This window comes from Suillus bovinus (assembly GCF_016758785.1).
Source record: "Suillus bovinus strain UH-Sbo-P2 chromosome Unknown EDB93scaffold_10, whole genome shotgun sequence".
In the NCBI taxonomy this organism is placed as follows: domain Eukaryota; kingdom Fungi; phylum Basidiomycota; class Agaricomycetes; order Boletales; family Suillaceae; genus Suillus; species Suillus bovinus.
This window is the reverse complement of record NW_024542066.1, coordinates 17169-31034: the sequence shown is the minus strand read 5'-3', so window position 1 is coordinate 31034 and position 13866 is coordinate 17169. Positions and strand designations below refer to the sequence as shown.

Here is a 13866-nt window from a genome sequence, read left to right as displayed (position 1 = left end):
CGCCATTTTACGTAACGAACACACGCTTACGCGCTCATCGACTCATAGTACTGTCAGTCGTTACGTTGCATTGCGATTTGCAACAAGTCAAATTAATGCAGGGTATATGGGTATTGTTGTGCTACCATTAATAAAAAGGTGTCCATAATAGTGCAAGAATAGATTACCGCCACACGTCGTTGAGGGTTGTAATGCCAGACATGGACGTAGTAAACTCATTATTGGGATCAGACTCCCAAGTGACATTACCATTGTCGACAATAATGTACTTGTATTGGATTTGCGTGTTCGCCGGAAGAGTGACGGCCGCTAGAACTTGATGTTAGTACATGTTGTACTTGAAAAAGATCAGACGCACTGCTCCAGATTGGGTAGTAAGCTGATGACATGAGAATAGCATTAGTGGTGCTCCAGTCAGTCAGAGCACCGACAGAGCCAGTCAAGTATATGTTCTCTGTTGGCAACATAATTGAATAAACTTGGTCATGTTCGCTGCATCAATCAACTTACGTCCCACGGCAGTAGTAGCATTGACGTTAAAAACAACTGGAACAGTTGGGGCCTTGCTAGTAGAGCATGTTGGGGAGACTGGGAGATCCTTGGCACCCCAACTCGCAGATGTTATACCAGCCCTTGCATTAAACGCAGTCAACGCAGATGCATAGCTCCACGTGAGATCCACAGCGCTGGTCGGTGTGCCGTCGCTCCTGGTGTACTGCTCAGCCAGTCCTCCGCCTGAGGGCGTGTACTTCGCAGCCATACCGACGAAACCATCTGCAAAATTCCTGATCGCTGTCGTGAGGGTGCTATAAGTTGGAGTCAAGGAACTGTAAGTCCCTGGCTTGATGCCTGCGTCGAACTGTTGGAAGAAGGGGAAAGAGACATCTGTGACTGTCAGCGAGCCCTCGTTGCTCCACACAATAAGGGCGTCGTAGAGCTGTTCAGCAACTGCAAAGGATGCCAAGTACCACGGCTACGAACAGTTGAGAAATAAGATAAAGAGTAAGATAAAGACCTTACATTACCACCCTGGTACACGTCCTCAGGGTACCGTCCAGTTGCAACAGCCTGGTCAGCACGTATGCCAGCGTTGATGTCATATATCTCACGGAAAGAGTCGACATAGACCTTGAGGTTGGACAAAGCAATATCGGAACAGGGCTGGAAAGTAACACCATCGCAGCCAGCTTCAACGTCAAAGACATGAATGGATGTCAACACCGTGTTCGCATCTCTGCCAGAGCGGCCGCCTCCGGTGTTGGCGGTCATGAACCCAGGCGATGGGTTCCAAAATGACTATTGAGATACTCGCTTTGAGACAATTACTACGTAAAAGATTCAATGTACACACCTGGAGGAAGCAGAGAATGTTGTTGGCCTGGGTATTATATTCACTGACAACTGAAGTTTGGCCGATCGCGGTGGCAAGAGCAGAACCCTGACGAAGTGCACGGTGTTGAACAGCGCTAGTAAAGAATGAAGAGGAATCAACTTCCTCCCACAGGTCAAAACTTGACCGTTGTATGAGTCTCGAGACAAGAGTGCTTGAGTTATGCAGAGCTCACGTCGTCTGGTTCCAGTTGTTCATGATATAGTCTAGGTCGAGTTTGATGATGGACCAAAGGGAGTCAGTGACGTATGTCTCATTCTGGTTGGCAATAAGCCAAGTTGCATAGGTGATCATGGAGATTGAACGCAGCGCAGGTCCATCTGTTTTCCCGTTAGCGATAACAGGCCACTACGCATTTATCATACATACCACGCTGGGGGCGGCCCCACGCTCCAGTGAATTCAGTCTCGTCGATGTTGAACTTGGGCTCGCCTAAGCCACCAGTGGAAACAGTTCCACTTGGGTTGGCAACCTGCTGTATGTTTGCTTCGGCAGCAACGAAGTTGTCGATGTGCGCACGCAAGGTGGTGTCTTGCCCAGAGGTGTACTGATCAATGAGCATTTTGAAGACGAGCGAAGAGTCTCGGACCCATGTGTACAGGTAGTCTGGGTTAGTAGTGCTAGGACTGGCGATGACCACGCCGGGCTGCACGAATCTCGGTTAGCAGTTTCAATACTTGGTATCTTCAGAACTCACATAAGCTCCAGACGACTTAGCACCGTTGGGGCCGATGTTTGCAAGTACACCAGCTTTGGCAATGGGGGACTCAGTACTCGTATACAAGTCCACCGTACTTGACTGGGCAAACGCTGACGCGCATGCAAGCCCGAGCGTAGAGGCCAACTTGAGAGAGCGCCACATGATGACCTGGGGCAAAATGTTCTGCAAAAAATTGCAAACATCGTCTTTATAGTTCCAATACGGAGTGTACGTCACGGTATACATTGCCATATGCCAGGCCTGAGTGCACGCATGGGCAAGAAGCGAAGAACGCAAATTGAGCAATTGATCCTGGTTACGTCGAAGAAGGTCGCGGCTAACTTTAGTAACTTGATCAAATTTGTCGACCACCCACAACTTACGGTTGAATGTGCCTCCCATCGTCGTTTGGATTCAGGTTCCTACATGCAGCTACGGTGTGAAGACTAAATTGCACTGTCTACGTTCTGTCTCTTTCTGTCTCGTCTGCCACCGCCAGGGACTCGGAAACCAGCTCGGAACCGCAAAGACATAGACAATCTCGACAACAATCACATCACTTGGAATTGCAGAACTGAATGATCTCACATTCCATTTCTGCGATTCCAGCTGGTGGGTTTCTGGACCTTCCACAGCTTTGAGCACTCAGCACACAACGCTCGACGATCAGGGACTTGGCATAGCAGTCAGTCTCATAGTTAGAAGAACCGACTATTGTCTGCGCTTTTGAGGCACAAGTCAGAGTACCAGCTTCGCAGTGTTTCGATCGCGAGGTGTTTCCGTGTCGCAGCGGTGTCCACATTCCCCAAGCCAACGAAGACCCTCCCCATATTGGAAGAAGTCACAACTAGCATTCTTACAAGAGGAGGCGGATCTGAAGACATTTCTGTTCATCGTCCCTGGCGGCCCTTCGAGCCGTGGAACGAATCTGTTGGTGTACAGCAATCTCCTCCGCCTCAAGCACTCCTTGTCCTCTAAAGCGGGGCCTAACAAGGGCTTTCGTAGTTCAATATTTGCAATCTTCAGCAAAAGGATATATGTTCATCGGAGAGCATTGTGTTTTTCTGAGTATCATGATCAGAAGTTTAGCAATGAGTTCGGAACAGGTTTCGCATTAGAATACCAGAAGCGCAACCTTTGCGGTAACACTGGCCAAATCAAGTGGTAAGCTACAGAGTAAACGATAGAATGAGGGTACTCTTGAAAGATGCTATAGATCGATTTAATAGCTGACAACCAAAGTCGGGAAAGGATGTGAGAACGTACGCTAAAAGACCACTGTTCACGAAGTAACTGCCCATCGGTTGAACCGAGTTCTCCATCTGTACACTTTAAGGGGTCACGAAGCGTTGTACACATGTAGGCCGTTCGTTCAAGGCGCAGGAAAACCACAGAGGATGACCTATGTTGCACCACGACAGTGAGCTCGTTATAGGTGTCCTTGAATGGGAAGTGGCTCCTGGTTAAATGATACTGCCTGGGGCAGCCTGGCTATTATATATTCGGACTTTTCCGAGCAAGGTGCCAAGCAGCCAAACACGCTTGTTTCTGCAGGATGTCATCATATACCTAGTTCCGTTAGCCAAGAACCCTCACTTATCGCTTGTCGTCGTGTTTCCTCCCATTCTCAAGAGGCCTGCATTATGATGCCCCGCGTGTCCTTTATCTTCTTGCTGCTTTTTTTTGTGATTCAGGTCTATGCGCACCCATTAAGCTTCCTCCGCAAATTCTCTGTGACCTCCCAAGAGGGCGGTTGGTTGTGGGGTTGGGTTTGGGGCGCTGAAAGCACCGTTTCTGTGGTGGATCGGACACCGACTCTAACCTTCCATTCAAGGCCTGCGTCTTTTGGCCAGGAACTCAAGGAGTCACTCTTAGGATATGTCATTCCATTGTCTTCATTCACGACTTCATGCCCTGGCAACGATACCTCACTGCTAGACCGTGATTCGAATTCGGGCTGCCCAAAGCGATGCATAGGTGGTCCCCACCAACCGGATCCAAGCGAGTCTTGGATTGCCCTAGTGCAACGAGGCCATTGCTCCTTCGTAGACAAAGTGAATATGTTCGTCTAGAATGCTTGACCCGATTATCTAATTCACATCAGGTCCGGGAAGCCCAGAGACTGGGTGCCAGGGGCGTTGTCGTCGGAGGCGAAGATCCCGACATTAGCGGCCAACCAGACATACTCGTCAGTATGTATAGTACAGGTGCGCTCTTTTCCTCGTGCAACCATCGAACCGCTGATGAATTGTTCTAGGCGATGCTTCTGATGTTGAAATTGTTTCTACCTACATCACATGGTCGGATTACAAGGAACTATCTCTGTTAATACACTCGTCTACGACCTCTCATGCTGGCTTAAAAACGCTTTCACTTATGATCACTACTCAATACTCGCCTTGGGAATGGTATTCGTGAGTTTCGATGTATCTCTCGCTGTTCGCTGCTGAAAGTCAGGCCTTTAGCCCAATATTAACATTCATAGTTATCCTAATACTCCCCTCTTGTCTCACATTCGTCACACTCCTCATCCATCGTATCCGCATGGCTCGTGCAGCTCAACGTGATCGTGCTCCGGAAAACATCGTCAAAGGTTTTCCATGGCGGGTCTGGAATGGCACTGCATGGGAGAAACACGAAGGAATTACGACACATGGAAGCCATTCAACCGGGTCACACGACAGTGATCTAGAGTCAGGTCCTTCAGATCAAAACGCATCGTCGCCCTCCACATCTCATGAAGCACTAGATCATGCGCCGATACCATGGTGTGAGACGCAGGTGGAATGTGCTATCTGTTTATCGGAATTTGTCAAAGGAGATCGCGTCCGGGAGTTGCCGTGTCATCACATTTTCCATCTGGAGGAAGTTGATTCATGGTTGATCAACCGGAAGAAATTGGTGAGTTATTGTGTCATAAAGTCATTTGGAGCATGGCAGTTCTTACTTGTTCGCAGTGTCCTGTCTGCAAAGCAGATGTCACTCAGCCCTGGCATCTTTCTCAAGCAAATAAGACACGTGCTGCACCTACTAATGCACAAAGTTCTGATTCTGATGCAATATCTTCGTCCGTTGTTACGGCTCCCATTACGGAACTGACACCCCTACTTCGAGACCGCAGCGGGAGCACCGGCTCATGACATGAAATGACAATGATTGTGTTGAATTTTTTTTTTTGTTGTTGTATGATATATGATAAGGCGGCCTCTCGGGTTCTCTTCTAGTTTGCTCTGCGCATCGCGCACTGCGATGTACCGTATTTTCAATTGTAGTACCATGTGCTCACCAATAATACCGATGTACTCTGTAACTCGAGGCGATAACGTAAGCACTGCTCTTAAGCTTGTGGTTTGTGGCTGTGCAATGTGGTTTTTGCAACTCGTCCGATGGCCGCCAATTAATCTCATTTGCGCCCAGGGGACAAAAGATAAGGTACGTATGGATGCGCTTTGTTATACCTTGAAGCTGCAAAACAGGAACATCTATATATACAGGACAAGCTCCGAACTCATCAAGCCTCAGTATATATGGGGTTTTCTCTTATTGTTGTCATTTTTGCACTTTGATCAACATGTTAATTCCATTCCCTTTAGTAAGTCTGTTTGCACGAGCCAAGAGAGTTCATAATCTTTAGAACATGAGCACATGGCTCCAAAGCTAATTCCACCAGTGGTAATTTTTGCGTTGGTTTCTACCAGACCGGGGCTAGGCCGGTTTCGGATTTAACCATTGTGCGCGATTCAAGGACCTGGATTATTCGCAACTGAAGAGTCGCGTTTCATGAGCCTATTTGTCTCGCTTGGTCGCTACTTGTGTCGTTATTGGAGAGATCGTGGACAGCGAACCCTCCTGTTGACTCGTATAACTTGGATACCGTTGCATTCTATATTCCTTAACAAACATAACCGCTTTATCTTGCTATCTGAATGGCCAAGACTTCCCGCATCCCCTTTAACTTCGGTGAGTATATTTCAGACAAATTAGCGCTTGCATGAGTGCCAACAGTGGCACAGGCAGTGACGCAGAGGAGCAGTCTCCTTACATACCAGCTAAGGAGAAGAAAATCCATTTACAGTCGTCAACAGCCTGTCGCTACTATGTGACTGGAAGCTGTCGGCGTGCTTCAACATGCCGTTTTGTACATCTGCAACCAGAGAGTGTACCGCAAGGTATGATGTCTCTAGTATTTTCTTCGTCTCCCATGGGCTTACATTGCAGCAATTCCGCCAATAAGAGTATGCTTATTCTGACGAACATGTCGTGCACAAGGAATTGTGTCACTACTATGCCGCTGGATATTGTCAATATGGTTCAGCATGCCATTTTGCGCATTCGCTACAGGAGAGTGTGCCACAAGGTACGGTGTCTCTGGTGTCTGCTTCGTCTCCCACGTGCTTATATGCAGGGAATCTCGCCATTAGAGTATGCTTACCCTGCCGGACACGATGTGCATACGAGAACACAACATAAGAGCTGGGACCAAGACATCGGTCCTAGTCATGGATACCCAGCGTGCGCTATATACACGGTAACCCCGCGTGTGGAACCATACAGCTTCGACATGAGGGACGTTTTTGATGATTACAGCGATATCTCTTTGTCGGACTCCACCTCGTCTGATCAAAGTTTGAACGCCTCATTCCAAGTCATGACTATCGAAGAACCCGCCTCTTCAGAATATCAATATGTTCCTTCTGCGTTTTCACAATTGTCACCAAGCTTGCAATACCCGAACAATACGAGCACATGCTGGGGCAATGTAGCATACCCTGGTTACAATCGAGGATACACTCCGACCAATTTGAAACCTCGAGCCGCCACCCGCAGGAAACCAGAGCAGGCGAAGGAGAAACAAATCCAGTATAGGAGTGAGTTTTTCCGATATTCACTTTTCGCCATCGTTGGATGCTCACTCACTACAATAAAACAGCGAAACCTTGCAAATTTTTCTCAACACGCAAAACCTGTCCTAACGGAAATAGATGCATGTTGTGCGTGTTCTCTACATGATATATATTTTCGACTTAAGCAGTCACAGTTTTCATGACTTGGAGAAAAGTAAACGGGCAAAGAAAGCCGATAATCAGGCCCGCAGCACAGGGCCATCACACCTGCCTCCGAAACCGCGTTCACTTAAGGAAGAGTTCAAGGCTCGCGATTATTATCCTATTACCTGGCGAGTGATTGGTGGTGGTGTAATGATGGGTGGATATCTCTATAGCCAGTAGCAGTCATTTTATTGACACATCTCTCACAGGACTACCTTGCAAGGCGCCCGCAGCGGGCTACTGCTCCGACGGTGAGAATTGCAAACTGGCTCACGAGACTGAAGTCTGGAATACTGGTAGGGTTCTGATCTTGTGCCTCTCGCTGAATTAATCACTGAAGAGCGCGGCTCGATCAGAAAATAGTGTTGAGACACAAACATCGGCAACATCTGTGGCAGCCCCATCCTCTGCAAAACCATCGATAGTTTCAAGTGATGAATCAAAACACAGGACGGTATGCACCGACTGCCCTGGTTCATCTTTTGTCATCCACGATACCGACGGAGGCACATCTGGTAGCACAGATGATGCAGAAAAATCTACGTCTGCTGTAAATTCAAACAACGCTATACCCTCTCAACATCGACGTACCAGATCGATATCTATGCCGACACCGCCATCAGTTCTCAGAGCTCCTCATGTGAGTGTTGTCTGCACACTTGACAAATCCAACTAACGTACCTCGAAAGATTTTTGCAGAGTTGTGATCACAAATTTTGGAATGATAACAATTGTCGTTGCCCGACTTTATGAGTCTAAGAATATTCACGTGGATGGGAGTGATCGGCTTTGAGCTTGGCACCTAATTTTCGAGGGCTTATGATTGGTTTATGAATCTTGTAGCATATATGTATCGTTAAGGATGAAATGGACACACTGGACCTTATGACATTGCGAGGTTATGGATGTGAGGGCTCTGAAGCTCGGCGCTCAGTATCAGATCGTGTGAGATCCTCTTCCAAACATTTTATCGCTCAGATCCCGTCTGTTTGGAAGGTATTTTTTCTAGGCATCTTTCTCTGGCATAAGTCCTATAAAAATTGGTGTCTTGAATGATTGTAACAAGCGGGGGTATTGATACGAAAGTGGTACGTCTGCAAGGAGAATGAGTGTGTTGCAATTGCAAATATTCGTGCGCATGGCGGACGTGTGGAATTCTTGGCTTTCTGAGTACTAGTCTAATTATTCTCAGAGGTTTGGCGTCTATGTATATAAGCATGTAATGTATGTAATCAAATCGAGTGAGGTTTGAACATATAGCTGATGTGATGGTCCGTGGCCTGGTCGGAAGTTATACTCAGCCAACTACTTCGACTTGGTTTTACCGTCCTCAAGTATCTGGCGTGACTCCCGCACGTACTGTTCGGATTCCTCCCTCGAGAATCTGTTCAGGCATTAGGTAAAATAGTCATGGAAAGCTGTACAATTCACATACCCAAGCTTTCGTCCTTTGACATGCATGTCTGGTTCTCGGAGGGCGAAAGGGTTTACGTCAGTCTCAATATTCAGGTTGGCAAAACTGTGGTTGACGAAACGGTGCGTAGGATTCATCAGGACCGCACAGCGTACATGACGTCAAGTAGCTTGGCATCAGGGCCTAGACGCCAATAGTCCTTGGCAATCTCCGGAGCAGGGATATTATTCCACTCAGGTAGACGTCCAGATTCCATGTCCTCAATGCAACGAGTACTGAATTTGGTTAGTAGCTGGTGCTTCTAGACGAAATAAAGCTTGTCCTTACTAGGTTAAGACGGCCTCCTCCTCCAAGTACTGCAACAAATCGGTGACATGTGCGGGGCGATATTATGTAGGATAAGACTAACAGTGCGAGTTAATAATATGTTTGTGCTCCCGACCAATTCGATGCCACGTACAAAACAAGTTGAAATACACGCCCTGTGCCCCTAAAATCAGGCCTCGGAAAAATAATGAAGGTTTTCGCAAGGTCATAAAGGTCCTATACAATAACGCCTAGTCAGTTGAGTTCAACTTCACAAGACGTAAAATTACATTAAATGCATTCTTTCATTCTCGGCTTCCTGCAGTAATGTATGTATCCAACCAGAGTCTCGACGCTATCAAATAATTAAGAATGTGATCATCAGAAATGAAGTCTGACTGACCATGAGACGCAAGCTGGTAAGATGGCGGAGCATCGCCGCGACCATTCCGGGTACTCCGGCAATTGTCTCCAAGAAAAGGATGCGCTAAATGACGGTGATGAAACGACGGAAATAACACTTGATGATGGATATACTCACACTTAACCACGCCTTGTCATCCAGGATATATCCGCCCTTCCTGAGTTCTTCGAGCGACATCTCCCTACCAGCGGGGATCGGCTTGTGTTTGTAACCAGACACTACGTCAAATCCCCATCTGATGATGTACATGAATACTTGCACATAACAAAAAGAATGTCTCACCTTGTGAACTTGACAAGATAATATGCAATTTTGTCAGGTATTGTTTTCGCTTCCGCTTGGAGAACCTGGCAGCTTGCGTTTAATACGAAGCGTGGTCAGGGAGGAAATGCAGGAAGTACCTCGACTGCTTTGAGTTCCTCCTGGGAGTATACAGGGTGAAATAAAACCCAATCGCCTCGGACGATAGTGGGTGGCGATGTGCTAACATCAGGAGCGGTCAGACCCTGCTTGGATGCGGCCGAATCTTCTGCGAAAGGATTGCCTATGCGTCAGTAACTAGAAACAATAATAGATGGATAAGGCTCACTGAAATGTAAGCCCTCCGTTCCCGTAACCGATTCTTCATTGATTTTCTTCCCTGTCAACGAGTTATTGTTTGGCTGACCACTATGAATGAGCGCTCTTGTTGCAAACGTAGGACCTAATTTAGGGGCTAGGCTCAATCCAGAGTGAAGGATGCCAATGCGGCAGGCAGGACCAGCACGAACAAGGGCGGTCCTCAGCATGCTCGACATAGATAAGAGTGTAGGTGTGGCGATTTGTAGGAAATGCGGTTTATATGCGCATTGTAGGAGGGCGCAAGTCGGTCTCTTATGCTAGTTGAGTTCCCGTATGCATCCGACTAGCATCCGATACAGTCCATGACCGGCACTAAGAAGACCCAAAAGGTATACATCATGCAGTGCTCCGTGTTTTAAGCTTACTAGTGGAGCATCAGACTCGCGGCTCCCATCATATACCGACAATATACAAAAATGGAAAACCCACCCAACACAATGCAAAGCATCCTACCAGAGGGAGACTCACTGATTTTCTGACGAGTCAAGCATTTTTGTTTCGTGTAGGACGCACGGAAGCGGGCAGGACTCAGACAGAGTCTTGGTGCATTGTCACGGTTCAGTAAAAGAATGAACGTAGTCTGTGGCAATACGATTAGGTAAGCAAAACAACGTCCTGCCTTCGTATCCACGCCCGATACCGCGGTCATTTACGTCTTGAAACACTCGACCAACATGGCCAGCTCGCGTTCAATAACTTACACTTTCGTCAATACGGAGACTTGACATCCTCGCTCGCCCATGTTTGCTTGAACTGGTCCCAACCAGATCGTCACTGCCGCTGTTCCAGCACCTCAGGCTGGCGCTTTTCGTACTCTTGTATCCAATCGTCTGGTGCATGATGATTTGACACTATCCGAGTCACGTTCGACTGCTACAGCAAGCATCCGATATAACTTCTAAGTCGCTGTCAACATCCAGTTCAAGTACACCCCATCGCTGCCGACCATTAGTCTCAGACTGGGACTCAATCCAGTCTCATCGAAAATGCCTTGCCGACACCAAATGGCATATCATATAGGGCACAGTCACGGTAAAGCTAGTGGCTTCCGACCTGGTCGCAATGATGACTCGGAGTCTTTCAAATTGCTAGAATTTTATTTCAGCTTTCAGGGTCGTGGAAACCTGGGGAATCAGTGGGGATCCGACATGGTCCGAGTCGTATAATAGAATCGGCCCATTTTAGGCGATTCTGATTTTTCGCGATAGTATACATAGGCTGACTATATTCAATCGGACCAAAATTGTGACAGTACTATGCCTGCAGGCACTCTGACTCAGTACTCATCATACACGTCAGTGTACAGACCAGAATAACAACCTTCGCATAGAATATTTATAGAGGCACACAGCTTGCACACAGCTTTTCAGTATATTTGCGAACTGAGCCTTATAATTAGCGCCCAAGAGATTCTTCTCGTCAAGCTTCAAGCTTCAAGTCCAGACTCCACCGAATTGTGAGATTTGTCCCATCACAGGTCCTGGCTACAGTTCAGACAGTTGTATTCTGCATGATAGATCTAACATAATAGTCGAAAAGAGTGTTGGGCTGTTTTGCTCGGTGACGAATGTTGCGCCATTGCATTAAATATAACAAGGTGGTCCCCACGCAGTTCCCAACGGCTCCCAGGTAATATTGCAGCACTGCTTAGAGCAAAGTCAATCACCTGACTAGGATATATAACCAAATCCGTAATAGAAACGGGCTAGGAACTTGGTGAGAATGTGAACTTACTATGTATAAAGCTCGACTGACCCAAGCAATACATCCGGAATATAATACATAGAGTACAAGTGTGTGGAAGAGAGCCGTGCGCAGCAGGTTGACCCTGTAAATAATCGGTCCCAGCCATGCTAGAAAGTGACCCCGTGATCCAACCATGGGTCTGTCACCAGACGAACCGGATGGAAGTGTTTTAACCCAATGAGTGGGCACTTTAGCGGTTGCAGAGGTTGGAGGGAAAGCACAATAAAATCCTAAGTATATCGTCAACAGGGAAATCATAGGAACCATGGTTCAAATCTCACTCTAACCGAGAGTGGGTTTGTTGCAAAGCTTCCGACTGCGACATCTTCGATATATCGCAGTTCGCCATCCCAGTCCAAACAATCAATGCCCTCCCCGAGCGGGAGGTTGCGATATGAGTGATGAGGGGCGGAGTATGTCAGCTTGCCTTCTCCTAATATTTGTTTGGACGTTCTTTGTTCTTTCGAGGTCTTGACAACTACTTGGCGAAGTAAGTAGACGCGAACGGTAATTTCTCCTGAGAGGAGCACGGGAAGGCTGTGATCAGGTGCAGATTTTCCAATGAATAGGGCTAATGAACTCGATGGAGCACGCAATTGGAGGTGGAACGGTATGGTCTCAGATAATGGATAGACCTGCACTGAAGGAATAAAGAGCTACCACAGCAGTCAGGACTATGAGCAAACCAAGATTCGAAAGGCTTACAAGACATTGTACCGGCGTGAGATTGGAACTCTGTGTTGCATTCATGGTGGAGAGTCCTTGATACCATTCTTCGGGGGAACTCTTCAGCGTGGTCATGAACGGTACATCGCTCGGAAGCATGGGTGTGTGCGGGCGAGAACGTGGACGATAGCATACGGATACCACAAGGCTGTAAATTGTCTAATTAGAAAGTTTAAATCTTAAACGCTGCTACTCATGCCCACGTATCACTAGAGGGAAAAGAAGATAAGAATCGTCGAGGTCTTGAGACTACGACGCTAAGCGTGTAGGAGCACGTCGCATATTTGTCCTCGAATGAGGGAGGTAAAGGTTGTGGTTGACCTTCATCCATGAAAGTAGAAGGAAAGAATATTGTGAAAGGTAGGGTCATAGGACAAGGCTCGGTGGATGAAGAACTCCACAAAGAATAAGAATCGAATGCAACTGATATAGGGACGAGCCCGGCTGCCACTGATGGTTGAAGACGAAGGTGACCCTCGAGCTGATATTGGGGGAAATAAGACAAAACGGCTACTTTGAGGAAAGATTCAACCTCTACCTTCAAGGTGACTTCTGTGAGGCCTCCTGAACTTCGCAAAGATATATGACCTTCAACGCGTCCATTTTTGCCGTAGACGGGCGTTATGCTCCCCAGTTGCTGATCTCTTAAAACAAGTGTGATATTGTCTGTTATCCTACGAAAGACTCCGTTCCGAGCTTGCCGCAGAGCCCATCGTCGAGTCTCCTCAACCGTTTGTTCCCCTGGGAGAAGCTCTGTCGAGTATGACGGTGTTGGTAAGGAAGGAGTATATGAAGGGGGAATAGACTCCATTTTGATCTCGAGGTATGAGGTCTTTCAAGTCGTGACATGCCTAGGTCAATAGTAGTGTTTATAACAACGCTTTCAGCGTTGGCGTACACGCATCTTCTGATCAAGTCATCCACATGCTACAGAGTCCGCAGTCTTGTAAAGATATAGTTGTAGGTAGGCTGTACATGCGGATGCAGACTGGCACCTGCAGCTGCTAATAACGGTGATGAGATTTGGCCATAACGGCATTCCGAGCGGGATGTGAACCGCTCGATGTTTCGAACGGCCCACGCCAATCAATCCCGTAAACGCACTTTGCATGTTCATGCTCCGCTTGAATTTTGCCCGCATCTCCCAAGATAGCAAATGCGGAGAGTACCTGGACGGCGGCTGCTCGCTGGCAAAGAGTGAATTTAAAATTAAAAGAGGAAAGAACATCTTGACGGCAGATCAGTGCAACCTCGCAGTACCAGACTCGGAATATTTGAATAAATACACAAGAGGGTGACGATGCAAGTCCTCTATCATAAGCAGGCCGGGTCGAGAATGAAAGTATTTGCAGTATTCAGGCTTATGGTTGAAGACTTTGCTTCATTCTCGTTCGGTACACGTAAAGTTCTACTCCTATTTGTGCCGGTGCCATGCCAATCTCAGCCTGTTCCCTGTCTTTTATACATATACATATACATATTCATGTCATA

The 13866-nt window shown here is 47.3% G+C and overlaps 5 protein-coding genes across 5 annotated transcripts; 2 read left to right on the top strand and 3 right to left on the bottom strand.

The window, feature by feature from the left end:
- Window positions 1–163: 163 nt before the first annotated feature.
- On the bottom strand, window positions 164–2252 carry EDB93DRAFT_1080131 (glycoside hydrolase family 15 protein; the record flags this gene model as incomplete). The annotated part of the gene is made up of 8 exons (XM_041445508.1): window positions 164–309; window positions 359–454; window positions 511–973; window positions 1021–1296; window positions 1352–1511; window positions 1566–1710; window positions 1760–2036; window positions 2088–2252. 8 exons carry the CDS (start codon window positions 2250–2252, stop codon window positions 164–166), a joined length of 1728 nt encoding a protein of 575 aa, XP_041310536.1.
- A 1369-nt stretch (window positions 2253–3621) lies between these two features.
- EDB93DRAFT_1128163 (uncharacterized protein) lies at window positions 3622–5400 on the top strand. The gene is made up of 5 exons (XM_041448823.1): window positions 3622–4144; window positions 4195–4297; window positions 4348–4504; window positions 4556–4991; window positions 5048–5400. The coding sequence occupies exons 1-5, from the start codon at window positions 3734–3736 to the stop codon at window positions 5228–5230; spliced, it is 1290 nt and encodes a 429-aa protein (XP_041310535.1). The 5' UTR covers window positions 3622–3733; the 3' UTR covers window positions 5231–5400.
- Window positions 5401–5788: 388 nt separating this feature from the next.
- On the top strand, window positions 5789–7693 carry EDB93DRAFT_51324 (uncharacterized protein). Its single transcript, XM_041456592.1, has 7 exons — window positions 5789–6050; window positions 6145–6259; window positions 6325–6447; window positions 6512–6958; window positions 7021–7081; window positions 7129–7295; window positions 7348–7693. Exons 1-7 carry the CDS (start codon window positions 5871–5873, stop codon window positions 7467–7469), a joined length of 1215 nt encoding a protein of 404 aa, XP_041310534.1. The 5' UTR covers window positions 5789–5870; the 3' UTR covers window positions 7470–7693.
- A 398-nt stretch (window positions 7694–8091) lies between these two features.
- EDB93DRAFT_1262059 (AOX, alternative oxidase mitochondrial precursor) lies at window positions 8092–10079 on the bottom strand (the record flags this gene model as incomplete). Its single annotated transcript, XM_041454191.1, has 11 exons — window positions 8092–8522; window positions 8574–8657; window positions 8708–8853; window positions 8880–8908; window positions 9013–9095; window positions 9149–9213; window positions 9262–9345; window positions 9400–9517; window positions 9565–9629; window positions 9684–9826; window positions 9872–10079. 11 exons carry the CDS (start codon window positions 10077–10079, stop codon window positions 8444–8446), a joined length of 1104 nt encoding a protein of 367 aa, XP_041310533.1. The 3' UTR covers window positions 8092–8443.
- Window positions 10080–11756: 1677 nt separating this feature from the next.
- EDB93DRAFT_1247421 (uncharacterized protein) lies at window positions 11757–13186 on the bottom strand (the record flags this gene model as incomplete). The annotated part of the gene is made up of 4 exons (XM_041452588.1): window positions 11757–11879; window positions 11931–12305; window positions 12355–12523; window positions 12579–13186. The coding sequence occupies 4 exons, from the start codon at window positions 13184–13186 to the stop codon at window positions 11757–11759; spliced, it is 1275 nt and encodes a 424-aa protein (XP_041310532.1).
- Window positions 13187–13866: the final 680 nt, after the last annotated feature.